This window comes from Pelodiscus sinensis, chromosome 2 (assembly GCF_052426305.1).
Source record: "Pelodiscus sinensis isolate ZL-2025 chromosome 2, ASM5242630v1, whole genome shotgun sequence".
Classification (NCBI taxonomy): domain Eukaryota; kingdom Metazoa; phylum Chordata; order Testudines; family Trionychidae; genus Pelodiscus; species Pelodiscus sinensis.
Genome location: NC_143053.1, coordinates 71,624,101 through 71,651,937, shown reverse-complemented (window position 1 = coordinate 71,651,937; position 27,837 = coordinate 71,624,101). Strand labels below are relative to the sequence as shown.

The window sequence follows — 27,837 nt, the reverse complement described above, 5'->3', positions numbered from 1 at the left end:
GCCCCGATCGCGAGAATGGTGCTTTTGCAGAAAAGCGTCCTGCCAATCTAGACACACTTTTCCGAAAATGCTTTTAACGGAAAACTTTTCCGTTAAAAGCATTTCTGGAAAATCATGCCAGTGTAGACGTAGCCTTGAAGATTTAGTTTTGGACATAGAAGATAGCTTTTCATTCAAGTCCATTCTTAATGGATGTGTGTATTAGGTATCTGCACACAAGTCAGGCATGTGTAATTATATGGATATAAATCTAAACCCACGTCTTTGAAAATCTAGCCCTCTAATAACTGTATTTATTAAGAGAATCTTAGGCTGAGTCTACACTGGGATGATTTAGAGCAAATACTTTTAACGTTAAAAGTTTTTCCGTTAAAAGTATTTGCCAAGAGTGCATCTACACTGGCATGTGCCTTTGCACAAAAGATTTGCTTTTGCACAAAAGCATCCGTGCCAGTGTAGACGCTCTCTTGCACAAGAAAGCTCCAATGGCCATTTTAGCCATCAGGCTTTCTTGCGCAAGAAATTGATGTTACCTGTCTACAATGGCCTCTTGAGCAAGAACACTTGCACAAGAGGACTTATCCCTGAGCGGGAGAGTCAGAGTATTTGCCCAAGAAGCACTGATTTCATACAGTAGAACATCAGTGTTCTTGTGCAAATACTCGCGGCCATTGTAGACAGGCGGCAAGATTTTTCACAAAAGCAGCTGATTTTGCGCAAAATCTTGCCAATGTAGACACAGCCTTATTGTACAGCTTTACATGCCTAGGCAAAATACATAGGCTCATTAAGTGAGTTGTTGAGTCGACTACTCCACTCCCCGCCACCCCCACTTGCTGCCTCTGTATCAGAAGCAGCAACAAGGGGGGGGGGGAACAGGAGCAGGTGCTGGGGTAAGCCAGCTTATAAGCTAGTTCCCCCCAACACTGTCTCCGCAGTACCACCTGACACCACCTGACAGAGGCAGCAGAGGAGGGGAAGGGGTGAGTAAGGAAGGCTGCCATGAAGCAACCTCTGCCCATAGAGGCCCAAATGGGAGTCTAATCCAAACACTGTATTTTCCTACTGTAGAAACATGCTGTTTAGAAATACATGAACCATTTAAAAACTTATACTGGATGCAGACCCAATGGCCTAACGGCTGCACAAGGTGTTGATATTTATGTCATCAGACAAGTGCTAAGTTCCCCAGGAGAGTTGCAGCTGAAGGGAAAAGCAACACACTCAAAATTAGGAATATGAATGACTAGTCGACTATCTGATAAGCAAATTATCCAATAGTCGACACACTAGTCACTTCCCTCCCCTCTTGTTGCATCTATCAGAAAGAGGCAGAATGGAGGGAAGGAGGACTGCTTAAGTCCCCCCTGACCCCATGCTCCCTGCAGCATTTTCGCCTTTGAAGTGTAGCAACAGCCATAGGGCTGTTGCTACACTTCAAAGGCGGAGGCACCCTTATCGACTAATAGAATTTGCATCGACTATTCGATTAGCATATTAATCTAAATTTAACATCCCTATGCAAAATCACTGTGGGGAAGGAAGAAAGCACCTCACATTGCTAATTGGTAACTTTCTTTAATTAAATGAAGAAACATGGTGATAGGCTTTAGAAGGAATCTTGTCCAGAGGTTGTAATTGGAGATAAGCTTTGCAGTGCAGCAACCGTATGAAAGTGGAAAATGAGGGAGAAAGACATTCATGATGGAAAGAAATTTAAAACTAGTGTTTTTCTAATAGTAATGAAATATTTCTATAACACAAAGTAAAAAAATATAATACTAGGCCACTGTTACCAAAAAAAAAAAAAATCCATTGATGCAATTGTTGCTGAAAATGGTTGTGGATCTGTAAATCAAATCTATTCTTGAAACAAGTGTTGCAAGTCCAAGTTAGAGACCTTTCAGTGTGAGTTTATGTAACAGACAATACTGACCAAGCTACAGCTAGGATTTACCTACCTAGTATTTCATTTGGTTTGATCATTCTCAGCTCAATGAATGTATTGTAGCAGTCCAGAGCTGCTAGAAACATATCCATCCACTGTAAAACAGCTCGCAAACTGAAGGGCTCCTGCACGTCAGAGAGTGTTGGCTGAGAGAGGATTCCAGAGAGATTGTCATTTCCTCCCCCTTCAAATTTGTTGATGAGGAAAGAGATTCCTTGTTTTTTTAGAACATCACCCAGCCACAATGATGGAGAGTGGTTTCCTGATAAAGCAGCAAACAGAAATCAGTGTTCTGTATGCAAATACGCAGCTGGCATTCAGCAAGGTATTATGGACATGAATCAACACTCAAAAACCTATTCCATTAATTGCTCTTATTTTCTGGAAGAGGAGACAGCCAAAGCAGCAGTCCTTGTGTCAACTGCAAGGAAAAGTGTGGCTTAGGAACCACTCCTCTGGCTCTGCAACAGCTGATGAGCCCCTCGCAGTTGGCTGTAATAGATTTCCTGAACCTAATGGTGGTCTCTCTGGGTCAGAGATGGGGCACAACTGATTGGAAGAAGCTTACACAATAAAAAATGCACCATTTTTATACTGAATGAAATACTAGCAGCTAGTCAGCTCTTATTCAATACTAATAGATACTCATTTCAAAATGTGTTTCTTCCAATAAATGAAAACTGACACTGCACAGGAAATGAGAACAGAAATGCAATTAATGTGAAGCAGGAAACTAGAGAGATATATGTGATGACCCACAGTACCTGGTAATAAAGGAACAAATTCATAGAAGAGCTCCATGGATTTATGACGGCATTCTGTCTGAGATCGCCCACACTGCACCAACAGCCACATGACAAGGTCCAACAGACATATTGATTTAGCATGTGGAAAGCCTCTGTACAAAATAATGAATACATATCAACAATCCTTACTAACATTTGCCCAACAGCTGTGTGTGTTTGTTTCAAAGAAAAGCCATAACAGCCATCATATTCATGATGCCATCCAACTTCATTTGCAAATCTAAATATTTAATGAAGAATTTTGGATGCTCTTTCCACTATCTCATTAAAAGAAGTAGGGGCAGAGGTGGGGGATTTGATGGATCAGATAATTCACACTACAAATACAAAATCATATATGGGTATATGCTTCACTTATTTCCCTGATCTGAGCTCCAATTTACTTAGTTGTGGTGACTGAGATATAAAAGAAAAACGTCAAGACTTAACTATCTCTTTCCTATCCTTTCAACTCCAGACAAAGGGGAGGTTAACTATCAGACAAAGAACTTCTCTTCTTCCCCCTCCTTTGGAGGGGGGAAATCTTCCAAGACTATTTAATATCCCCAAGGATTCAGTCTAATTTTTTCCTGCTCTCTCTGACTCATATTTTTGCCTAGAAAGTGCTGGATACAACTCCTTCTTGAGGCTAATCAACACTTCCCCTGAGATGGTCACAGAGTTTCCAGAGGGGAACTGTATGACAGTCTCGTACCCATCTCCCTATGGAGCTGAATGAGCTGTTTCAAGAATCAAAGATAGCTCTTGAGTCTCAAACCACGATCCATCATGCTATTCTAGTCAGTTCAAGGGACATCTCAGGAGAAAGCTTTCAGCACGTGGCAATACAGTTACACATTAATGGGAATCATGTGTCTTAACTCCACTTACCACCCTAAATTTTTACAAAAGCCATTTGTAAGAAACTATTGATGTAATATTTGGAAAAGCAAAAATTCAAACTAACCGTGGTATCCGTCGTTTTTCTGCCTTATTTAGGGACGATGCTTTGTGCTTAATTATGCGCTTCAGATGATCAATGGCATCACAACATTGTTGAACTGTACCTATTATCAAAGAGAAGGGAAATGCTCACCTATGAATAAGTGCCAATAGTGGGGTCCAGTTATCAAATAATTCCTTACTCAATACCTTCCTTTCTGCATCTCTCACAATTCTATTATGCCTGGGATGCTTCCCACCATTCTGCAATTTCTGGAGATAATTTAAAGTTACAGCACTTCTCATGCTGGTCATGCCCCCTTTCCTCACTTGCTGCTGTATGTGTCATTTCAAAGCTGCATAAAACTCATGGAAAGCTATTAGTAACAATAACTTCAATGCCAACTCAATAACCATTTATAGAAAGCATACAGCCCATATGGTAATGATCTAAATGAAAAGCTGACCCTTGAGTGAAGCCATCCAGGGTGTGTAGAATTGTGGGAGATGCTGGTAGCAGACACATAATTACAGCGTTAGAAATTTTCCATTCTGAAGCCCAGCGTCTCACACAATTCTGTTACATCTGGGAAACAGCAAGCAGTGAACAGAAGCAGGGAGGAAAAAGGTAAAACAGAATGAGATAGGAAGGGAATCCCCCTTATTGAAAGCTGCTCAACAGACAATACTATTATTGGACCATCACTTGCTGTACTTTTGTTCAGGAGACAACCTCTACAGACTAAAGAAAGTGCACCTTATATACAGTGTATGAAAAAGTATTGGCCAAAAGACCAGCTACTCACTCTCCATATCTGAGGTGAAAGCCCTTGCCCATTTGGACCATGAAGCTAACCATGATCTCATGGAGAATGCCTTGGATTCCTTCCACAAAAGGGAGACCAGATGCCTTGTAGTCACCAAGAATGCAGTCTGATCCATCTGGCAATACATAGCTTGGAAACGCAGTCCTTGGCTACTTGGGATGAATTCTGTATACTTCATATACATCTTCAGTGCTCTTCTGATGTCTCAGATATGTCATAGTTTCTCAAGAGGGTGCAGTGGTCTTGGACAGAATGAGCGATTAATAATCTGTTCTTATATATGGAATAGGATGTTCACTTTGGGAAAAAATGATTCCATAGTTCCCGTTACTACTCTGTCATAATTGAAAATGCAGTAAGGTTCGCTGCCAGTTCTGACACTCACTAAGCAGATGTAATGGTGACCAGATAAAAGATCTTGAATCAGTGGTAGAATGCCACTATTCAAGTCTGAGATTCAAATGCATTAAAAGGTAAGGCTTTTAAGCACCAGTAGTGGGTCCCATTTTGGAAAGACTCAACTGAACACTGGCCTGACCAGTTTGACTGCTCTGAGAGTCCTGGATACATGGAGGTTCTCTGCCAAGGAGCCCAAAGACCCTGAATATAGAAAACAACAAATGGGTGATACTTGGTATGGCATGGAACTGGGTCAAAGACCTTTATCCACACCCTCTTGGAGGAAGTCCAAAATAACCAGAATCCCTGAATCTTTTGTGTTTTTAACACTATGTCCCAGGCATCAAATGCTGAACTAGGTCCAGACACAGGCTCTCCTAAATAATAGAAATGTCTTGATGACTTGGAAGGACAGATGGAGTTTTGTTAACAGTCCTCCTTCAATAGCCAACCTGGGCCTGGAAGGAGAAAGTGATCTTGGAAAAAGATGTCTTGTTTTAAGGCAGTAGTAGTCATTGTGGTTCCACTCTCAGCTCTATCAAATTAGAAAACAGTGGTCCCCACGGCCAGTTGGGATAAGCATTATTACCTTTGCCAGTTCCAGCTTTATCTTTCAGATCACTTTCCCTAAGAGTTGGAAGAGTAGGAATGCATATAGCAAATTTTGTGGCCATCTGTGACAGACTACCTATTACTATGGACTTGGGTCTGTTTCTGCCCATCTCATTACTTCCCTCACTTCTCTACATAGCACTGGGCTTACATAATCCTTGATTATGTATCTGACTGTAGTAGTTGCCTGACTGTACCAGCACGTGATTCCCCTCTTGGGTCTCCAGCATGTTTGTAGTGCTAGTTTCACCAGTTTGATCTCCAGGAAACTGATGTGGTCACTTTTCCCTGGGTTCCAGATCCCTTGTGTGGTTTTGTGTCCCAAATACATTCCAATACTTCAGAACGGCATTGGTTGCAACAACCAAAGGAACTGGAAGTCATATGGAGGGAGGCCCTTGCATTCCCTGAGACTGTCCACTGTGTTAGAAACTGAATACCTGATTGGGAACCAGCACGTGATCTGTCATGCATCCAGGAAACGTTATCATGGGGAAACTTCATGTATGACCTTGCCCTGAGAGTGCACGAGACCAAAAGGACTGGTAGCTTAAGACACTGAGTTACAGTTCGCCTTATGTACTCTGATAGTAGTCTCTGGAAATGCAATACAAGTGAAAAACCTTCTGAGGCAAACAATGTACCTTATTAAATTATGTTTTAGACCAGCGGTTCCTAACCACCGAGCCACAGACCTCTGGCTGCCTGGCTGCAGACCTCTGGCTGCCTGGCTGCAGACCTCCGGCTGTAGGGCTGCAGTGGCTCTGGGGACCAGGGCTGGGGTCACCGCTCTCACCACGGCTGCTGAGAAAGGCGTGTCCTGCCCTGCCTCTCAGCCAACAGCATGGGGCAGGGCCAGGGTCTACTCCCGACCACAGAAGAGTACTTCCCTGCACGGCGGGAAAGCCACGCAGCTACTCTGTGCAGCCCTCCCACCTGGCTGCAGAAGAGCTCCCTGCACAGAGAAGATCCTTCCCCTGCCCAACGCTGGTTAGCTGAGAGGCAGGGCAGGACATGCCTTCCCAACAGCCATCGCAGGAAGGGAAGCACTGGGCGGGGCTCCCCAGCCCTGGTCCCCAGAGCCATTGGGATGCAGGCAGCAGTGCAGAGCTATGGGGGCAGGGCTGGCACTGGGGGGCTCTGGGGACAAGGCTAATATTGGGGGCTGTCACTGGGAGAGGTTCTGGGGGGTTGTGTGCAGTGGGGCTCTGGAAAGAGGAGGCTGGTACTGAGGGATCTGGTGGGGGGCTGGCACTCGGGATGGAAAGCTGGCATGGGGGGGAGTTGCGTGCACAGGACTCTAGGATCAGTGGCTGGTGCTGAGTGGTAGATGAGGGGTGGAGGGCTCTAGAGGCTAGGGCTGGCACTGGGCTTTTGGCAGACCATAAAAGTTTTATTTACATGTTCATCATTTGCATCCTGAATAGGCGAACAAAATCTTACTGGTCCAGCAAAAGTTTGTGAATGGGTTTGTTGGTCCCTGGTATCAAAAAGGCTGGAGACCACTGTTTTAGACCTTTACGTGTGTATCTGCATATTTATTTTCTTGTAACCCATTCTAAATTTATTCCTTTTACTCGCCATCACTTAAACTACATCCTATTGTTAATAAATAGGTCTTATTTTTACTGTAAGTCAATTTAATGCAGTGTTTAAAGGGAAGAGTATACTCACCTCACTTAACAGATCCTAACACTTCTCTTAATTGTCCAGGAGAGGGCTGGACAGTTTTAGGAAAGAGCACACAAGGAAAGAGCATATAATTTTCCAAGTTTTAGAAAAATTTGGGATTGGAAGTATGTTGGGGTCACCTTGCTGGTTGTAACCACGGTTGGTGGAAGAGACAGTGGGACAGCAGAGAGTTTGCTGGAGTCACAGCTGTTGAACCAGGGCTGTTTAGCACACAGACATTCTGTGACACATAGCAGGAAAGCACTGAGAGGCATCCAGGATTATAGGACAAATAATAACAATCACTCAACATTGGTTTGGACTGTTTCTGATCCCAATCATGCCTTTCTGATATTTCTGAGAGGAGCAGGAACAAAAGGAGTGTGTCTGCCTGAAAGCAAGTTTGTATCTCTTCTGAGAGCATGCAGTAGAGGGAGAAGGGATTACTTAGATTTTGCAACATTTTGTACCACTATCTTAACTAACTCTTCTCCAGTGAGGAGTGGCCTTATGAACTTTGAGCACAGGACTTGTGTGAAGTGCATCTACTTTCCAGGGTCACAGCCATCTGTGAACTCCTGGCTGCTGAGCTGGATATCAAAGTGTAGCAGAAAATCTCACTGCATCCACTGATGCATCAGCTACAATTTCTGTTGCCATGTACAATGTTGAGTCAGGGTAGCCTCTGTTCTTCAGTGCCTTAGCTCGTACAAAGAATGTACCTCAGTGGAAGGCAAGAGGTCTTTTTCAGAGGCTGAGTACCTTTAGATATTTTTTGGAGTTTTTCCATTACCTTTACATTCTCTTAAGGTTTTGTGATGTACTTTATAGATCAACATGACTGTTGCCAGAGTAAGTCCTTTTATGACTTGCTGTAGTTCCCCGAGCCCTCTAGAAATTTCTCACTTGGAACTCTCCTCTTCAGGATTCCATTCCCTAAGTAGAACCTCATTATCAGAGTACTCACACTTGAATAGGAAAAGAGGGGGGCTGGATAGGAACCCTGCTTCTCTCGCCAAAGTGCTTAAGATGCATTTTAAGACTTGTAAGGAAGCCAATAGCCCCACAAGAGTCTTATCTTTATAGTTCTTTGTTGCCCCAGGACTCACCTCCTGCACCAGCTAGATTAAGCCCTGCTCAGCCTTAGAAGTTCCCCCTGTTCTGCTCTGTTAGGCTTTTTTGATGTGAAATTGCAGCTGCTTAGCAAAGGTGAGGGACTCAATATGCCTTAGAGAATCTGGGGAACTCAACTTGCCTGCCTTAGCGCCCCATCCCCTAGCAATATTGGGGTCAACCAGGTGAGAAGGATCAGCTGAGGATAGTTCATTTTCAGCTGAACCTGGGAAAGTTGCCTTACATTGGATCCTTTTGGATTTATACCGCTGGTTATGCATTTGCTCTGCCTGAAAGAGGACAGAGGAGCTCAGCTTGGAAACACTGCAGTGAGAGCTTCAAGTGGCTGTGACCATCATGCTGCTCAGACCTGGACCAGAAAGGAGAGGAGACTTAGAAGAGAAAACTGCTTGACACTGTCCATAATGTCTGAATAACTAAAACTGAAAGAACAAAAAAGTAAAATAAACCAAAAGTAAAATAAACTGCTGCCGCAGATGCAGAAAGATTTGACAGCAAGCAACAGAAAGGAGCATGGCTAGCATGAGCAGTGCTATGAGTTCAAACCACCTACAAGAAACTAGAGAGAGAAAGAGAGCAGCCCAAACATAACAGAACTGTGGTAGAAACTAGGCTGCAGAAATGTGTATTTCTATCATGGTTGACATTCAGGATCATATGTAGTAATAATCAGGCTTTACATTTCTATGAGAATTTGCCCAAGGTCACAAAGCAAGCCTGTGAAACAGTTGAGAATCATAGAAACACAGGACCGAAAGGGATCTCAAGAGGTCATCTAGGTCTAGTCCATGCATACTCCCTCCTGTGACAGGATTAATTATACCTAGACCATTCCTGACAGCTGTTTATCTAGTCTATATTTAGAAACCTCAAAGAATGGAGATTCCACAGCTTCCTGAAGTAACCTGTTCCAGTGTTACTATCCTTACAGTTTGAAAATCTTTCCTAATGTCCAACATAAATCTCCTTTGATGAAAACTAAATTGACTACTTTTTGTCCTACTCAGCCGTTCCTTCTCTAGACTAAATATTACTCCTAGAGGAATTCTGTATCTAAAAATTATGTGTACAGTATTTTAAAATTCTGCAAAATTCTTTATATTTATTTGTCAAAATAAACAGTGTAATCGCACCAGCGTCAATTATTTTGGTAATTTATTTCAAAATACCTATCAACAACTATATCTGTAACATGCAGACAAAAAATACCCCAGGAGTAGTAAATAAACCACTATGACAGCTTAGTTCCTGCTTCTCTGCCCTCTGCCCAGAGTCCAGCCATGGGCCCAGGCACCTGGATCTTCCCCTTCCCTCTCTTCCCCTCTGCTCCCTCACAAACCCAGTCTCCCGGCCAGTGTCTCTCTTCATAACCCAGCTGTGCCCTTCTATCCCAGCCCAGACACATGCAGTCCAGCAACAGGGCCCTTCTAGCCCAGCAGACACTTCCACCTCCTCCCCTCAAAGCTCAGGGATCCAGATGGAGAAACAGTCTCTCATACTGGGTCCTGGGCTATATGGCATTTTCTGCACGCTACCTCTTTCCCTTAGGGTGTGCTAGCAAATGCAGTTGCTGGGAACTCCCAATCCTATCCCCTCCCCCAAGCACTGTCTTTTGTTTGTGAGCTGGGAAGCTGGGCTCCTCTGGGTCCACCAGCCCCCACTGGTAGTCAACAGATCTGCAGCACCAATTCTGCAGGGAAAAGGAAATTGTATGCAGAATATTAATTCTGCACAAATTCTGCATTACAAAGTGGTGCAGAATTCCACCAGGACTGGAAACATGCTCAATTCTTTATACTTTTCCTCACAGGTCATGTTTTCTAAAACTTTACATTTGTTGCTCCCCTCTGGACTCTCTCCAATTTGTTAACTTTTCTCAAAAATGTGGTGCCCAAAATTGGACACAGCACTCCAGCAGAGGATTCACCAATGCCAAATATAGTGAAATAAATATATCTCTCTCATATACAACACTCCTGTTAATATATCCCACAATTACTATATCTTTTTCAGAACACCATCCCTCTGTTGAGTCATATTCCATTTGGATTGCACTACAAACCCCTGATCATTTTCCACAGTACTGCAACCTAGCTCATTAGTCCCCATTTTATATTTGCATATTTTATATTTCCTCCCAAAGCTTAGCACTTCATGCTTGTTTATTAAATTTCATCGTATTTATTTCACACCAATTCTCCCATTTGTCAAGTTTGGGTTGAATTCCAATCCTGTTTTCCCAGGTGTTTGTAACCCTTCCCAGCTTGGTGTCACTCAAATTTTAAGCATACTCTCAATGTCAATGACAATGTTAGACAGTACAAGATCAAAACATAACTCTGCAGGATTCCACTGGATACGTTCTCCCAGCGTGACAGCAAACCATTGACAACTACTCTGAGAATGTTCTCTCAAACAGCTGGGCAGCCACCTTACAATTATTTCATTTAGGCCACATTTCCTAAGTTCACTTATGAGAATGTCATACAGGACAGCATCAAAAGCTTTACTCAAGTCCAGATATATTATATCTATTATAAAACCCCATTTACTACATATCCTAACTTGTAGACAGCTGCCACAAAAACTTCTTTCCTACCTCCTGTGGAAATCATCATTTAGTGATCATTTCTTTGGCATGTATGACCCAACTCACACAACAAAGAAGCTCATTCTTTTCCTTATGAACAATCCCATTAAAAGTATCACTCCCAAAATACTGTTTGTTAGAAAGAAAACGTTTGTAAGCTCAAGGTTTTGGTTTTACTTTTTAACTATTAGTAGATGACAAAGAATTACTAGGAAAAAATACAAGGAAATATAATTATATAGGTTGTTATTTAATGTTGGGAATGAGTCATGAATTCTTCATACAATTCCATTTGGCGCTAGGAATGAGAACATCATAGGACTAGCAGCTGAAGGTGCTGCTAAGGAGGTGAAGCCCTCTAACAATGCAGAAATATGTGTTTTTTTGAGCCCCACATTTGTTACACATGCCTTTAAACTCTAAAAACCATTGGGCTCCATTTTCACTTTGTATAACTGTGGGATTAAGATGTATAGGTCAGAAGCATCATTCAGATGCTTTTTGAAGCTCTGTTGTAAAACATTTGTCAAAACTTAATTTATTTCAAATATAGATATAAAAATCCCACACATTTAAGAAACTGGCACAGAAACGCCAGTAAATCAGAAACCCAATTTAATGAGGTGCGCTGAGAATGGAAAAGAATTGATTTTCAAGTATAAAGGAAATTGCACTGTTATTTACCAACAGCTTCAATGTCATGGTTTGGTTTACCAAAGATTGCTAATGAAACAATCTACAAGGATATCAGAGAAAGGATGGCTTATTCACTCCATTTCTCAATACATCAGTTTCATCTCACCTAGTGACTTCTCATCTGTATGAGTCAAGGCCAGACTTTCCAAATATACAACCAATGCTTCAAACACAAACTGCTCTACCAGAGAATTTTCTTCCCTGTAAAACAAAGGACATAGTAAATATGCTAAGAAGCATGAATAAGCAAATGAATGTGAAGCTCATATATGAAATTTAGAAAAAGTTAAACAAAGTAGTGTCACATTTCAAACTGACATGGAAGACATATCCTATGCTGCTTAACACAGACTGCAAAAATATTTTAGACCATCACCACACCAAAAGAGAAACATTAGCGATCAATAAAAGTGTTATTTAAAGACTAATACCTTATCATTCTTATCTGGCCATGGAATGGAAATTCACTGCCTCAGCTCTCCACCCCAGAGAGAACCCACATATAGGTTCTCTGTGGGTAAAGTGAATTTCTTTCAGAGAACATAGTCTTAACAAGCTGTGATACAGCTTCTTTACATATTAATACAAGTGGCCCCCAAATTGTGACACGATCGGTTCCTGGGGAAGCATTGCAAGTTGGAGGCGTCGTAACTTAAACCTGCAGTTACAATAGGCACTGTGTACTGTTGTAAATGTGGGCCAAGGACATAAGTCAGGGGTTTTCGGCCCCTTCTGCACTTACAAAAATGTCATAAGTACGGGGCGGGGGAGGGGGGGTTACAACTCGGGTCATCATAATGTGATTTCCTGTAGTCAGCATCAACCAACATCAGCGGATAAAACCTAGGTTCTCTCAGAATGTCTCTCTCCTCTAATATATTCACCTTGTTTATTTTAGTCCAGTTTAGCTACTGTTCAAGTTTTCAGCTCACCTAAATTCTCTATAGATGTTATTAAAAGCAAGTGCTGCTCCCAGCCTCTTCAAAGCATTTGGATGAAGAGCAAGGCTGTACAGTCGCTTGAACAGTGATTTGGTGTTCACCGGACTTTTCTCCTGCTGTTGTGGCGTTGTCTGTTTAATGGACCATTTCATAAATTCTCTAACACACTGACCACTGAAGTCCCTCAAAGAGCTGTCAACAGGATCCACTATTCCATCCTGAAATGAACAGCAGATGGTTTCATTACAACAAATACAAGCATCAAGGCTAGAGTTCCTGTGGTTTACTATTTCATCCTAAAGTAGATTTCTCCCTCCGCATTATAAACTATTTTAACTTCAGTACTTAGATGAAAGGAGTCAACCTCCGCAATATGAGAAGGACAGCATAATTTAATGTGTAAGGCAAAGAGCTGGACAGAATGAATGGCTAGCTTTCAGAGTAAAGGGGAAAATCTATGCCACTTGTTAGACTGACTTATATTAAGTTTTATTTATTAATAAGTGGTTAGATACTATGGTGACAGGTATTTGATAATCTAATTTTTCCAGGTTCTTATCTAGAACAAGGTTCTAGATTTGCTGTTACAAGCATGCTTAATAATGGGCAAGTTTATTTATCATAGTTATCTCATAGGGGAAATAAGATCTATTCAATTAGTGTTTGTGAAGGACTTTGAGCCCCTCCTGCCACACATATAAGTGTTAAATATATATTACTCCTATGGACATAAACATAAGAATAAAGATAAAGAAAAAATCACACTACAAATGGCTAAAATAAAAGGTGTGCATATGTGGCAATGAAGAGAAAAAAAATCAGTGCAGGTAAGTAAGCTTTTAGATGAAACGTAGAATTCCTTATACAAGTCATAATACCCTTTACCTAGTCCAAAAACTAACTTCCTATTAAGACAATACTTCACAGATCTACAAAGGGAAGGAAAGTTGGTCCCCTTTGTATATCTTTACATATATAAAGGCAGCTGGAATTATGTGTTTTTGTGTAAAAATAACTACGGTTTTTTTCTGATTGTGCTTTGCATTTGAAATTCAGGGTCTTGTCTACCCATTTTCCCCCAGACATTTCTGAGCAACTGGAGAACTAGTACAATGACACCACAATATTAATGAAGTGTATCTTAGGAGTGGAGTGGAAAAAGGATATTTAACCAGTCTATTTCACTGTAGGTAGGGTGGGGTTTTTTTAAAAAAAAAAAAAATTTTTAAACACACCTATTTCAGCTGAATGCCCAAGAAATGGGACAAAAGTTTTTTGTTTAAAAATTCCATTTACCTGACTACTGTGATAACTTTAATGCAGTGGCTTTCAAATTAGGGGTCATAACCCAATACTGGGTCATGAAATGTTAGGCACTGGGTCTTGTGGCTGCATGAGGATCGGTGAGCTGTGCCATCTGCATGTCCTGGCATGGCAGACTGCGCTGCGCCCCAGAAGCATCCAGCAGCAATCCCGGCTCCTAGCGAAGAGGAAGTGTGGGGAGGGGAGGAGGAGGGAGTGCATAGAATTCTGCACACTGCCCTGCCTTGAGCTCTAGCTCTGCACTCCCATTGGCTGGAAACCTGCACTGGCTGCTTCTACGGCTCAGCATGTTCTGCAGTGCCAGGACAGGCAGGAAGACTGTCTTAGCATCTCTCCTGCACTGCTAATCTGTAGCCTCTCAAGGTAAGCCCCTCCTACCACACAAGGTAAGCCCTGTCGCGCACACTCCAAAGCCCGAGTCCCCTCCTGCAGCCCAAAAATGTCAACCTCAGCCACACCTGGAATCCACACACTATTCAAATTGTTTTGAGTCGTAGGCATCAACAATTTTCTTCAACTGGATCATGAGAAAAATATTTGAAAATCACTCTTTTACTAGATCCATATGATGCAAAAAGAAGTTAAACTTATGCCTGAATAACAGTTGCAGAAAATTTTCAAACAGGCTATTAAACAAAAAGTATTTTAGTACTTGTACACAATGACTATAAAAAGGATAGCTAGGATCTTTCCAAGATTAACAATATGCTTGCTAATTTTTAAGTACCTGATTTATTTAGACATTATCAAGTGAAAATAAAAAAAATGAAGGATTGACAGGAGTATAAAGCCCAACATAAAAGTAAGTAATAACAAATCACAGGCCACATTTAAGAAAGAAAGAAATTGGATTTCTTCTTTATATAAAAGGAAGGTCTATAAAATGTGTAAATTTGTTGTTAAAAGCTCCTTTAACAGACCAGACTTTACTTTTTAAAAGACATCACACAATAATAATAAATAATAATAATAATAATAATAATAATCAGGGCTCGACAAACCGCTGTTTCTACTCGCCCGTAGCGGGTAAATTTAATCCGGTTGCTCCGTGCACCCCATTCACCGGCGCTGCGTGCATGTGCAGTGCCGGTCTGGCACATGCGCAGTGCGGGGCTAGCGAGTAGCTCTCACCACAGTTTGTAGAGCCCTGATAATAATCATAACAATGATAAAACGAAAAAACAACTACTTACCAGAATAGCTTCCAGCAATGACACTGTGTCCTGACTTTCAAATTTTTTGTTATTGGTGAACCAGTGAATCAATTCCATTATTAGGGACTCATACAACTGTCTTGTTACCTGAAGAGATGAAAAGCCCCCACGTTAAAATATGTATTTTTACTGTAATTTGTTTTCATTGTGAAATGAGAACACAGCATTTTAAAAAAGAGAAGTCTGTAAAGCAGGCATGTCCAAAGTCCGGCCCGCGGGCCAATTGCGGCCCGTGTTCTGGTTTAATACGGCCCCACAGGTAATTTGGCAATATCTATCTTTTATGGCCCCCAACGAATCCATATGTATTGAGATGAATACATTGTAAAATCTCAGTTAATGTCAGTTGGTCTAAATCAGTTATAAATATATTTGGACACAACATATATACTTGGTGTTATGTTCCTGTTCATATTTTTTGAACTTAAAAGTTGACAGACAACCTTTATTACCAATAATATGTAATGTACTTTACAATGTTCCTGACATATATTTCAGCTTCCTGGATTTTTTTCATCTGGCCTTCAGATATGAAAGGCAGAGTGATTTAACACCTGTTTAGATTTGTCATCCATGTGACGAAATGAAAAGTATGCCGTTTGCAATAAACTTTGCATAAACTAGTTAATTTGCATTTAATGTTAATGGTTCAAAGAATGTCAGGCAAAATGGTCGGCCCTCACGCATGTTTACTTCATCAAATCTGGCCCTCTTTGAAAAAAGTTTGGACACCCCTGCTGTAAAGTGAATGAGTGAAAAGCCAATATCTTCATAAGTAGAGATCCACATATTTAACAACAAGGATAAAAGCAGCAGTTGACTTGCAATCGTCTTGACTAGTGTTTTTTAAACTGTTTAAGACCAAGGAATACCACGCAATTTTTTTTTTATGGGGAACATCAAGGATATTTTTGGTGAGGAGGGAAAAAAAAGCCCGCAGGGAAAAGCTGTTGGGGGGGGGGAGGACAGGGGGAAAGGAGGCTTCTCCCTTTAAGGGTGGCCATTTTGAATTCTGTTCTCTCTGCAGCACACCTCCAACTGCCTCACACTTTAAGAAACGATTATCTTGACTCTGTTTTCTCTTTTCGGATGTCAAAACCAAAAGATCATCAATCTCACACACACAGTGAAGTCACACATCACAACCTTCTGGCTGACATTGGTGCTTAGGGTTGCCAGATGGTTTCAACAAAAATACTGGACACACTTGACATTACATCACAATCTACATTACATCTTACTTAGCAAATACCGGACATTTATATTTTCTAATTTTTATTTTCTCAATTTATTTCCCGAATAGAAAGATCAAATACTGGACTGTCCGGTTCAAAACCGGACACCTGGAACTCTACTGGTGTTACCACCAGCCTTTGAACGGGAAGCAGGTTGGTATAGCAGTTTGTTTTTTAAACCATACTCCATTTTGTATTTTATTGCATTTTTTTTACCTTTACTATTTAACATACTGGATTTTTACATTCTTACTTGAAGGTCAACTTTACAAAATATTCAGAGGGGTAGTCGAGTGAGTCTGTACAGGATAAACTTAAACAACAACAAATAGTCTGGCATCACTTCAAAGACTAACAAAACGTGTAGATGGTATCATGAGCTTTCATGGGCACAGCCCACTTCTTCAGATCTTAAGTGGGCTGCGCCCACAAAAGCTCATGATACCATCTACACATTTTTAGTCAGTCTTTAAAGGGCTACCAGACTATTTGTTGTTGTTTAAGTTTATCCTTTACAAAATATGACAGGTCTGAGAGGGGTTGCTGTGTTAGTCTGTACCTGCCAAAACAACAAGGAGTCTTGTGGCACCTAAAAGACTAACAAATATATTTAGGTTTAAACTTTCATGTGTTAAAACCACTTAATCTCATGCACACCTATTTCAGACTTACTCTGCTACAATTGGGCACAACACCAATGTCTTCAGCGAAGCTGTACCCACATTTACACCAGCAATTAGACCTGATGGCTAATCTATTTATTTTGGTGCACTGGAAGAGATAAACTCTGCTGGTGAGTTTGAAGACAAAATTCCTTTACACGTGTTGGACCTCGCTGGTCTAGCACCTTTGGGACCTGACTGATCCTGAACAAGGGGCTGATCCAGAGAAGTTCCCTCCCCTCCTGGCCTGTGGTGTCACAAGGCTAGGATTCTAGCCTGCTCCCGCTGCTGCCCCAGCCCTCTGGGGCTTTCTAGATGCCACCAGGCCCGCTGCTGCTGGGGGGGAGCGCCACAGCAGAAGTTGCACAGCTGGGGCAGAACACAGCAGCTACCTGGCTCCGCAACCAGGGCTATGCACAGGAGCAGGGCTCTGCAGCCAGGGCTAGAGTGCCGCAACTGGGGACAGAGTTCCCTGGCTGCTGCTGGGGCCAGAACTCCACAGCCACTGCTGAGGCCAGAATTCCCCACTGTGCTCTCTGTTCCCACCTGCAACACACAATAGGTTCCCGGTACCCCCTACTGCGATCCTGCCCTGCCACTAGACCTCTCCGTTCCTGGGCTCTGTGGTCCAGGAACATCCATGGTTCATGCTGGACCATGGATGTTGCCGGACCAGGGAGTCCCAGTTAAGGGAGGTACAACTTACAGTATGAAAAGTTTCAAAATTCAAAAAACCTTGTATGTTCAGTTATTTTAATCTCTCTCTGTGACTCAACTTCCCCAGCTGTAAAATTAGGATAATCTCTTCCTATAACAGAGGCAACGGTTAATATACTTTGAGACTGAGGTATCCACATCTGCAAAAATGAGCTGCAGATATCTACATTTATATCTGCAAATGTGGATATCAGCAGATATAAAGCAGCTATCCATGGATTTGTAGGGTTCTAGTTATAGAATCCCACAGAATTATGTATATCACTCCTGTATACCAAATATAACAAGTTGTGCCTCGTATTTTTTTCAGGAGCATGGCAGCTGCACATTAACTGTGTGTTTGGAATGATCAATTCTCTTTTTGCAAAATTTACTTATTTTGCTATAGAAATCAAGAACTCATACTTTGGAAAACTCTTAAAATAAATCATAGAAGATTGTTCCTTTAATGATACTCTTGTCAGTTAATCTGGATTGCAATCCATCACTAGACTTTTCTACACTTCCGTCTTCAACTGCAGAAGTTTTGGAGTTAAGGATCTCAGTACACAAAAGTATTTATTTTAAAGAAAGCAGCAGTAAGTGCTAGGGAGGTAAGAGTATAGCCATTTAAACGGGATAAGCATGAGTTTAACAATTACACACAGCTCCCAGTCAAGCTTCCTGGGAGCAGAGAGGCAGGCAGGAGCCAATACTCACAGGGAGCTGGCTTAAAAGCCAGTTCCCATTGTGCACCAGCTCCTGAGGAGCTGCCTGCCACCCTGTGCTGCTGCCTCTATATCAGAGGCAGCATACAGCGTGGGGCAGCAGCTGGTGCATGCAGGAGCTGGCTTAAAAACTGATTTCCCAGCACACACTGGCTCCCAGAGAGCTGGCTGCAATCGCACATATAACCGCGTAACTGCTGAAAATTTTCAGCAGTTACACTGTTAGCCAATTACATCCATTTTAACATCCCTAGTAAGCATCCTACTATTTTGTATCACATAATAAATGTATTCCAAAATGTAAATACTTTTAACCAAGCTAAAAGGGAATTTTCTAAGATATAACAGTACTAAGTGTGAGTTTCAGTAGGAGGCATAAAAATATATTTACCTGGTCTACATCGCAGGCAAGCCGAAGTAATACAGGAAACATTCGTTTATACAGCTGATACATGGGTGGAGAACCTGAGTGTCCATCTGGCATTTGAGATGCTTTTCCCAACATGTACATAACTATGCTATGCAAGAGCTCACATGCTGCAATCTGCAATAAAGGTTTGATCATTCTTTTCTGTTATGCATCAATACTTGCAAAAGAACAGAATTGGAGCAGGGGAAATTCTTAACACTAATAAATGCTAATTAATTGGTTTTGATCCATACCGTACCCTCATACTAGCAACAAATATTGCACTAAGAAGTATGTCAATATTCTGCTCACAAAGTAATTCAGACGCTAATCCAGTTTTACATAGTACATTATTGCCTTCCGTTTCATTGTGTACAATTGAGGAAGAGGTGGATATTTTTGTAAAAGATACATTCTAGGAATTATTTAAGGGGAAGTTCTATGGCCTGAGTTAAACAGGCCAGATTAATTGATCACAATGGTCCCTCTGGCCTTGGACTCTATGAATTGAAGAAATAACATTAATGAAAACCATTCATAGTTAAGCACTGCTGGATCCCTATGGCTCCATCTTTCTTTAGAAAACATGATCCCAGTGCAGTGAAGAACTGAACCATGTGCTTATTAACTTTCCTGCCCTGGGGCTAATGAAGAGGGAAAATGCAAGCTTGTATACTATGCCAGGGAAGAAGGCCTGACAACACCAAAAAACAAAAAACAAAACAAAAAAAAACCCACACAGCTCTCTCTAAACCCTCGTTTTCACTACAATTCTAACCAAAGAAGCACATGACTGTACAGAAAAGTTTACAGGGTCTATGTACTATAACTTTTTAGTTTGTAGTTTAGAGATAAACCTGATTATAGAGCCACATCAAGGAACCATGTGACAGTCTCGGATTTAATCAAAAGCAAAAGTCTTCAGAAAGGAAGCGGATCTTTTACAAGCATTAGCTGACAATTATTTAATAGTGAACACAAAAATAGCAATACTTTAGTCTGCCTGTCGCTAGCAGATAGAGCTAATTCAGTCACACGAGGCAAGAACAAATCCAAATAGATGACTGGCTTCATGTCTGCAAAGGGTACAGCAAAGCTCAGACTCTTCTCAGTGTCCCAGGACACAAACTTCTTCATCATCTCTTCTGCAGAAGCAGCTAGTATATTAGAGAGCAAAACAAAAATAAGCATTACACTATGGAACTAACCAAATAATAATAAAATCAAACACTAATCATAAAGCACTGAGGTTTTCAGGCATTTTGATAGATTTGTTTGGCTAATCCCTCCAACTTCAAACAAAGAGTGCACCGCAGTATCTAGCAAATCAAAGTACTTGTCAGAAGAATGATGGTCTCACTTTCACAGCAAAACAGTGGAACTGTCCCTTGGAGAAAGGATAATTGCTGTCAACTTTTCACAAGACAATACTACTATTCAGCTCCAACAGAGACAATGGCAGAGTAGCTTCTAAACTTGGAACATATTACAGCATGACTGTTTCAGAACACTTCACTCGAAAAGTAGAATATGATTTTTTTTTGGTCTTCTACTGTTACAAGCAATGCTTAGAATTAAGATTCTACAAATAGATCCGGGCAAGCAGACCCCTGGAGACGCACAGAGACTCACTCATTTCAAACAGGACTCATTGGTGAACATAGGGTCTAAAACACATGTATTGAGTTATACGATATGGTCAAAAACATCTACAACTAAAAGAGAAGTTATAGTTTTTGCCCCCTTCCATTTACTCCTTCCACTCCTCAGGTTAGTTAATGGACTCCAACTGCCCTTTGTACAGTAAATTTCACCATTTTCCATTAACAATCATCAAAGAGGTCACCCTTATGTGTAAAGTTAAGCATATGTGTAAGACTTTTCATGATTTGGGTCTAAGTAACCTTTTTGGATACACCTACATTGCAGCTGTGAGGCATAATGTCCAGCTCAGACAGACATCAGTACTCTAGCTCTGCTCAAGCTAATGTACTAAAAATAGTACTTGTGGCTATGGTGCCTCAAGCTGTCCACCTCGTACAATCCTGACAGAGGTCCTAGAAACATACTCTGATGGTTAGCCCAAGCTATCACCTGTACTGCTGAGACCAGACTGCTATTTTTAGCATGCTACTTTTAGCAGAGACAGTGCAGGTATGTCTATTCAAGCCTGGAACTGCACCCCAGCTGCAGTGCAGACATATCCTTAGGTGTTCTACAATAGGTTTTCCCTTGTTTTTGTGAGCTGAAAAGCTTAACAAAATGGAACCAACCTACCAGGTTTTTATTTGGTAAGGCCACCTTATTTCATAAAAGGGTAACGAAGTCATTTGTAAATAAGAGAGTGCATACAAATGTTTAATATTTTTGGATGCTCACCTGTAACTAAATTTCGATTGATTTGCCCTCCCAAAGATCCAAGAAGCTGTACCACTCTAGTTCTTACAGCTTCCAAGGATAGATCTTCTTCCTGGATAATTCACAATATCATTAAAAAAGTGAAGATGGGGAGGATATTCATGTGTATGTGTGTCACTTTACAAATGTAAGTAGATACAGGATTAGGGTCTTAATTAGTAAATTCCTGTCCACAAAGTTAAAACAGTCAAAAGAAAGGGAACTCCTGACTCAATAAGAAGGATAGAAGGATTGGAAAACATTATGCATATATTTTATCTGGCTCCATATGTAGTTCCTCTACCCAGCTAGATTTATCCTGAAGGCGTCAAAACAGTCACCATATTTTGTGACACTTCAGTGGCAATTCTGCAGGAAGTGAAAAATAATTTTGTAACACATTTATTCCCATTCTGCACAAAAATATCACATGCCTACAAAATGCATTCCTGGGTGCAGCATTTCACACAATCAAAATATTTAAGATTTTTTTTAAAAAAAAGGAGTTTAAAGTTAGGCTCCTAAATCCATATTTAGGCATATACTTGACCTTCAGAAGTGCTGAATATCCAAAAGCCAACACTGATATGAATTCATTTACATTTTAAACTAGCTGCCTTTGTTCATAAATCACTTGATTTCATAGAAATAACAGTCTACATGAATAGGAAAACCAGGTGGATGAGAGACTACCTTTTCTTGAACCAACTTCTGTTAATGAGAGAGACAAGCTTTCAAGTGACAAAGAATAATAAAAGGTATTAGCTCATACACCTTATCTCGCTAATGCCCTATGACTGACACGGTTACAGCATTGCATATGCAAATCTATATACAAATAGGATTTGTTACTGTTTACAAACTTAAAACAGTGTCCTTACAGGTAGTTTAGATATTAAATTACACAAAATTCATTTTCACACATATTAAAATATGCCAGTGTTTTCTGAAATGAAAGAGACACCTCAGGGTTGGATGAGTGATATGCCTGACTTTTATGAGTTTTAATTAAGTATTGGATAGGATACAAAATAAACATTTCCACAAAAGTACCATTCAAACAACTGTAAAACCAAATTCTGATTTTAGTGTGGCTTGTGTACCAGTCCAGAATAGGGATGTAAGAGAGTAGTCAAGTCGACTACTCACATTCTCCCGTTTGCAGCCTCTATATCAGAGGCAGCAAGGGGGGGGAGGAGCAGAAGCCGGCTTAAAAGCCAGTCCCCCCCCCCCCAGCACAGTCTCTGCTCCCACCCCTATGAGAGGCAGCGAGGGGGAGGGGACGGACAGAGGAGGCTGTTCTCGTGGACAGGGACAGACAGGGGCTGATATTGGCTGGACAGGTAGTCCTACTCAGTCCCAGCTTGTGCCGGGACCAAACCGCGCTTCAGCACTGCAATTTAAAAGGCAGTAGAAGCTGGACAGCCTGCCCCATGGTTCCTACTGGCTGTGTCTAGGCTGCATCCCTTTTCCGTAAAAGGGATGCAAATTAAACACATCGCAATTGCAAATGAAGCGGGGATTTAAATCCCGCCCGCTTCATTTGCATAAACATGGCTGCCGCTTTTTTCCGGCTCGGAGCTTTGCGGGAAAAAAGCGCCATTCTAGACGCGGATCTTTCGGAAAATAAACCCTTTTCCGAAAGATCCCTTATTCCTTATTTTAAGAGAAATAAGGGATCTTTCGGAAAAGGGTTTATTTTCCGAAAGATCCGCGTCTAGAATGGCGCTTTTTTCCAGCAAAGCTCCGAGCCTGAAAAAAGCGTCAGCCATGTTTATGCAAATGAAGCGGGGGGATTTAAATCCCTGCTTCATTTGCAATTGCGATGTGTCTAATTTGCATCCCTTTTACGGAAAAGAGATGCAGTCTAGACACAGCCACTGTGTTTTAAATTGCAGAGCCACAGCAGGGTTTGGTCCCCAACCCAGCGCAAGCAGGGACTGAGATGGAATGCCTGCCCACCTGACTCCTAGTAAATTTAGGCCCCACATATTCTGCAGCAAACTGGATATACTATCAACAGTCTGGTGGATGTTATGCAAATTCTAAAGTAGTTTGGGTTTTTTTTTTAAAAAAAATACATATAAAGTTTAATGCCACAATCAATTAACCATTGCAATATGCACATAATATTCAATTTCAACTATTTCATACTGTTGCACATTTTTGATATGCTACAGCTTATTGTGTTTATGTTTCAGAGTTAATACCTCATTGAGATAAGTGTTTATGTTTCAGAGTTAATACCTCATCTCTCAGTACAATTGTTCTTGGTTGTCACAAATTTAGGAAGAAGATTTACTCTGCAATTTTACAAGCCAGAAACATAATTTAAAAAAGTAAATTAAAGCTTGAATTCTTGAGCCCAATTCTGTGGCAAGAAGTGACTTTCACAATCAAGGGATACACAGGGCCCTATTTACAAGCCTATATTGGAAGGCATTTGACAAACATCAGTTTATTCAGCATTTCAGTCAGGACTCATAGACCAGAAAAAATACATGAAAAACCACAGAGAAAAAAAGAGAGAATTAATGATTATATACGTTAACTGCCAGCAAATAATTATGCACTCTGATTTAAAATATACACAGTCTATTTTCACATTTACTTCTGAAAGGGTACAATACCCTTTGGCTACATCTACACTGGCAAGATTTTGCTCAAATACTTTTAATGGAAGAGTTTTTCCATTAAAAGTATTTGCGCAAGAGATGTGCTTTTGCGCAAAAGCATCCGTGCCAGTGTAGACGCTCTCTTGTGCAAGAAAAGCTCTGATGGCCATTTTAGCCATTGGGCTTTCTTGCACAAGAAACTAACATTGCCTGTCTACACTGGCCTCTTGTGCAAGAATACTTGCACAAGAGGGCTTATCCCTGAGCGGGAGCATCAGAGTGTTTGTGCAAGAAACACTGATTTTGTACATTACAACATCAGTGTACTTGTGCAAATACAGGCAGTCCCCGACTTACGCGGATCCGACTTAAGTCGGATCCACAGTTACGAACGGGGCTCGCCCGGAGGACACGGACTGCGGGACCTCGCGGTCCTGCCGCCCGTGTACTCCGGGGCTTTCTCCGCGTCTCCCTGGTCTGCAGACCAGGAAGCCGCGGAGCAAAGCCACGGAGGGGCTCAGGCAGCGGAGCAGCCCAGGCACGCCTGGGCTGCCTCGCTGCCCGAGCCCTCCCGCGGCTTTGCAAAGCCTCGGGGAAGCCGGGGGGGCTCGGGCTGCAAGGCAGCCCGGGCAGCGAGGCAGCCCAGGCGCGCCTGGGCTGCTCCGCTGCCGGCTTCCCCGAGGCTTTGCAAAGCCGCGGGGGGGCTCGGGCAGCAAGGCGGCCCAGGCGCGCCTGGGCTGCTCCGCTGCCAGCTTCCCCAAGGCTTTGCAAAGCCTCGGGGGAAGCCGGCAGCGGGACAGCCCAGACGCCCCACGGCTGTCCTGCTACTGGCGTCCTCAGAGGCTTTGCTCCCCATCTCCCTGGTCTGCTGGTCTCCAGCAGACCAGGGAGACTGGGAGCAAAGCCGTGTAGGACCCAGGAGGCGGGACCGCGGTGCGTCTCGGTCCGCCGCCCGCGTCTTCCTGGTCTGCTGGGGTGGGGGGGGGGGGGCGCAGCTAGTACCCCCCCCCCCCAGCAGACTAGGCTTTTCTCCAGACGCCTGTGGCAGAGCAGCTGGGGCGCTGCTGGTTGGTCCCGCAGCGCCGCTCTGGGCGCTACTGGACCAACCCGGAAGCACCCCAGCTGCTTTGCCCCAAGCGTCCTGATTCAGCCGCTGCTGGTCAGTTTCAGCAGCGGCTGAATCAGGACGCCTGGGGCAGAGCAGATGGGGTGCTGCTGGGGAGGTCCAGTAGCGCCGAGGAGCGGTGCTACTGGAGCAACCCAGCAGCACCCCAGCTACTCTACCCCAGGCGTCCCCAAGTCAGCTGCTGCTGAAACTGACCAGCGCTGACTACAGGAAGCCCGAGGCAGAGTTGCTCTGCCCCGGGCTTCCTGGAATCAGCTGCTGATCAGTTTCAGCAGCAGCTGACTTGGGGACGCTTGGGGTTCTTAAGTTGATTCTGTATGTAAGTCGGAACTGGCGGTCAGTTTCAGCAGCGGCTGAATCTGTACGCCAGTTCCGACTTACATACAGATTCAACTTAAGAACAAACCTACAGTCCCTATCTTGTACGTAACCCGGGGACTGCCTGTACTCGCGGCCAGTGTAGACAGGCAGCAAGATTTTGCACAAAAGCCATCGCTTTTGCGCAAAATCTTGCCAATGTAGATACAGCCTTTGGGTTTTAAAATAGGAGTAAAACAGTTGTGTTAATGTTTCATGGTTTCAATAAAGAAAGAGAAGGGTTTACCAATGAAAGGGTCTTTGCTTTTTTCAGACGTTGTATCACAACTTTGTTAAATCCTTTCTGGGCTGCACGAGAAAGCTTCATCACTTCCCAATTATTCTGGGACTCATCTGATCAATAAAAAGCACTTATTAATGCTGTACAATACTAATCCACCCACAAACCTTATGGAATCTATTCTCTTAAGAGTGATTTTGCAAAAATTAAGTTTCCTTTCAACTATCAAAAATGGGAAAACTCTTCATGTTACGGAAACAACTTTAAGCCCACTCCAAGGAAACCCAACACCAGAGAAGAGACAATGGGACTGTTGTCATCAAGCACTGGGAGTGTAAATGAGCTTGCTTGCACTTGTGAAATGCAGAGTGATGTCAATAGCCATTTCCTAATAATAGAAATCCCCACAAAGCTATTTCCAGATTTGCACAGCATTGGCCATGAAAAGGCTCTCCTAATTTTTCATTTACTATTTACATTTTTCAAATTATTATTACACAACAATTAATGGGGATTTTAGTAAAGGTAAAATTTCACCATCCAATATGGGCCTTTTTCCTGGGCTGTGAACACTGAAAAAGCCAATTATTATAGCTGGAAGTGAAAACCAGATAACTGAGGTTATGGCCCACTCATGAGTGCATTGAACTCCCACCAAGATCACAATACTTACCACTATATACTAGACTAGGAATAATACAATAGTTATTGTCCTGTTAGCTATTGGCTGAAAATAATTCAAAAAATGGCACATTAAATTGATACCATTTGCTATTGTTGGAATTCTACTTGCAGGAAATTACTGATGCCTCTCAGTTTTTAAAAAAGGCACAATTTTTGATTGTAGAAGAATCTCTTAATAGTATACATGCAAGAGTTTCTACAATATGCTGCAAGTATCGTATACCAGTAACTTTCAGGCTCTACTGAATTTTATATTATTAATTATGCTTGCAAATAAAGCTTTCAAACGGCCTCAATTCTATATTCCTATACTATCCCTTTATTAATACTACTTACCCACTGATGCAGTGTTTTTCAAATAGCCATCAAAGAGAGGAAGGACATCCTTGTAGTAAGGCTGAATTATATGTTTGGGAATGTGAGCTGACCAGTCTTCCAGGGTATCCAGCCCTTCATTAGCTATTGGGGTATAGCTGAGGCCAAGCTTAAATGCATTCTACATATGAAATCAACACAATTATTAAATATTTTGGAATCAGGTACTAAGATAAAATCTTTTTCTTTAAGAGTAAAATTATAGCACTACTATAAATGATAATGCCCTTTTATGTCTTTAGTTTCCCAACAACTGACATTCTAATGTATCAAACATTTATTTTACTACATTACAACATCACAATTCCTTTGCATGATCAGGGCCTTCAAGTGGAGCTGCAAACATAACATGTTGTAGCTATACAAATTCACCAGCTTTCACATATAAGACGACTTGTTCATCCTTTGTCAACCGTGATGCTACCTCAAAAGTGAAAGATTTGTTACCAGCCTATCAAAAAAATTGTAAAATTAGAGAATTTTTCAAGTGTTTATAAATACAAAAGCCAACAAACTGTTAGCTGACCCACCTGTAATGCAGGAATGTAAGCTTTGATATCAAGCATGATGATGTCATGTGGTAAGGCGAGTACAAAGGTCAGACATGATGCTAACAATTCATCTTTGTATTGTTTCATTTTTGCTGTTACCTAAAATTCAGAAGTGTAACAAACAATAATAATTGAGCAAATTGTTTGTTTAGTTGGTAAATAAAAATAAAGTATCTTGAAATTGTTGGCTGTATATCTGTATTCATTTGGTATCTTGCTACATAATTTATAGAACACATGACTCTTAATTAGTGAAGAATATAATGAGTAATAACAGAAATCCATAGGAACTCAGAAAATATCTTGAGGGTAAAAAGTATACTTAAGAAGTTGGTATTGTAGGTAAAAATCAACCAAGACTTTTAAACTCTACTGAAAGAGAAGGTTTTGTGAGATTTCATGGTTTTGGTCTGATTTCAGTTGAACAAGTAAATTAAGAATGCAGTTCTAATAAGGGGCCATGTAGACATGTTTGAAGTGTTTTGTTTTTTTTAAATCAAGGCCCATATTACAAAAAAGTCAGCAGCACTATAATGCTATCAATAGTAATAGGATGATTTTTTGTCTGCTTAATTTGAACTTATTTCCTGACTACAATCAATCAGTGAAAGGACAGTGCTTGCTTGCTCTCAGCATTAAACCTGTCTCCTGAACAAAATTTTAGGGACAAAGATTAGAT

General features: G+C 41.6%; 1 protein-coding gene across 1 annotated transcript in view; it reads right to left on the bottom strand.

Moving 5' to 3' along the window:
- PRKDC (protein kinase, DNA-activated, catalytic subunit) overlaps positions 1-27,837 on the bottom strand; it is a 195,215-nt gene that overhangs the window by 128,118 nt on the left and 39,260 nt on the right. Inside the window, exons 20-31 of the mRNA XM_089776265.1 lie at positions 27,138-27,257; positions 26,569-26,728; positions 25,555-25,661; positions 21,192-21,282; positions 19,806-19,969; positions 18,795-18,947; positions 15,062-15,169; positions 12,537-12,763; positions 11,711-11,805; positions 3,701-3,800; positions 2,713-2,846; positions 1,962-2,210 (exon numbers count right to left, since the gene is read on the bottom strand). Coding sequence (XP_089632391.1) covers positions 1,962-2,210; positions 2,713-2,846; positions 3,701-3,800; positions 11,711-11,805; positions 12,537-12,763; positions 15,062-15,169; positions 18,795-18,947; positions 19,806-19,969; positions 21,192-21,282; positions 25,555-25,661; positions 26,569-26,728; positions 27,138-27,257 — 1,708 coding nt within the window. The remainder of the gene's footprint in view (positions 1-1,961; positions 2,211-2,712; positions 2,847-3,700; positions 3,801-11,710; positions 11,806-12,536; positions 12,764-15,061; positions 15,170-18,794; positions 18,948-19,805; positions 19,970-21,191; positions 21,283-25,554; positions 25,662-26,568; positions 26,729-27,137; positions 27,258-27,837) is intronic.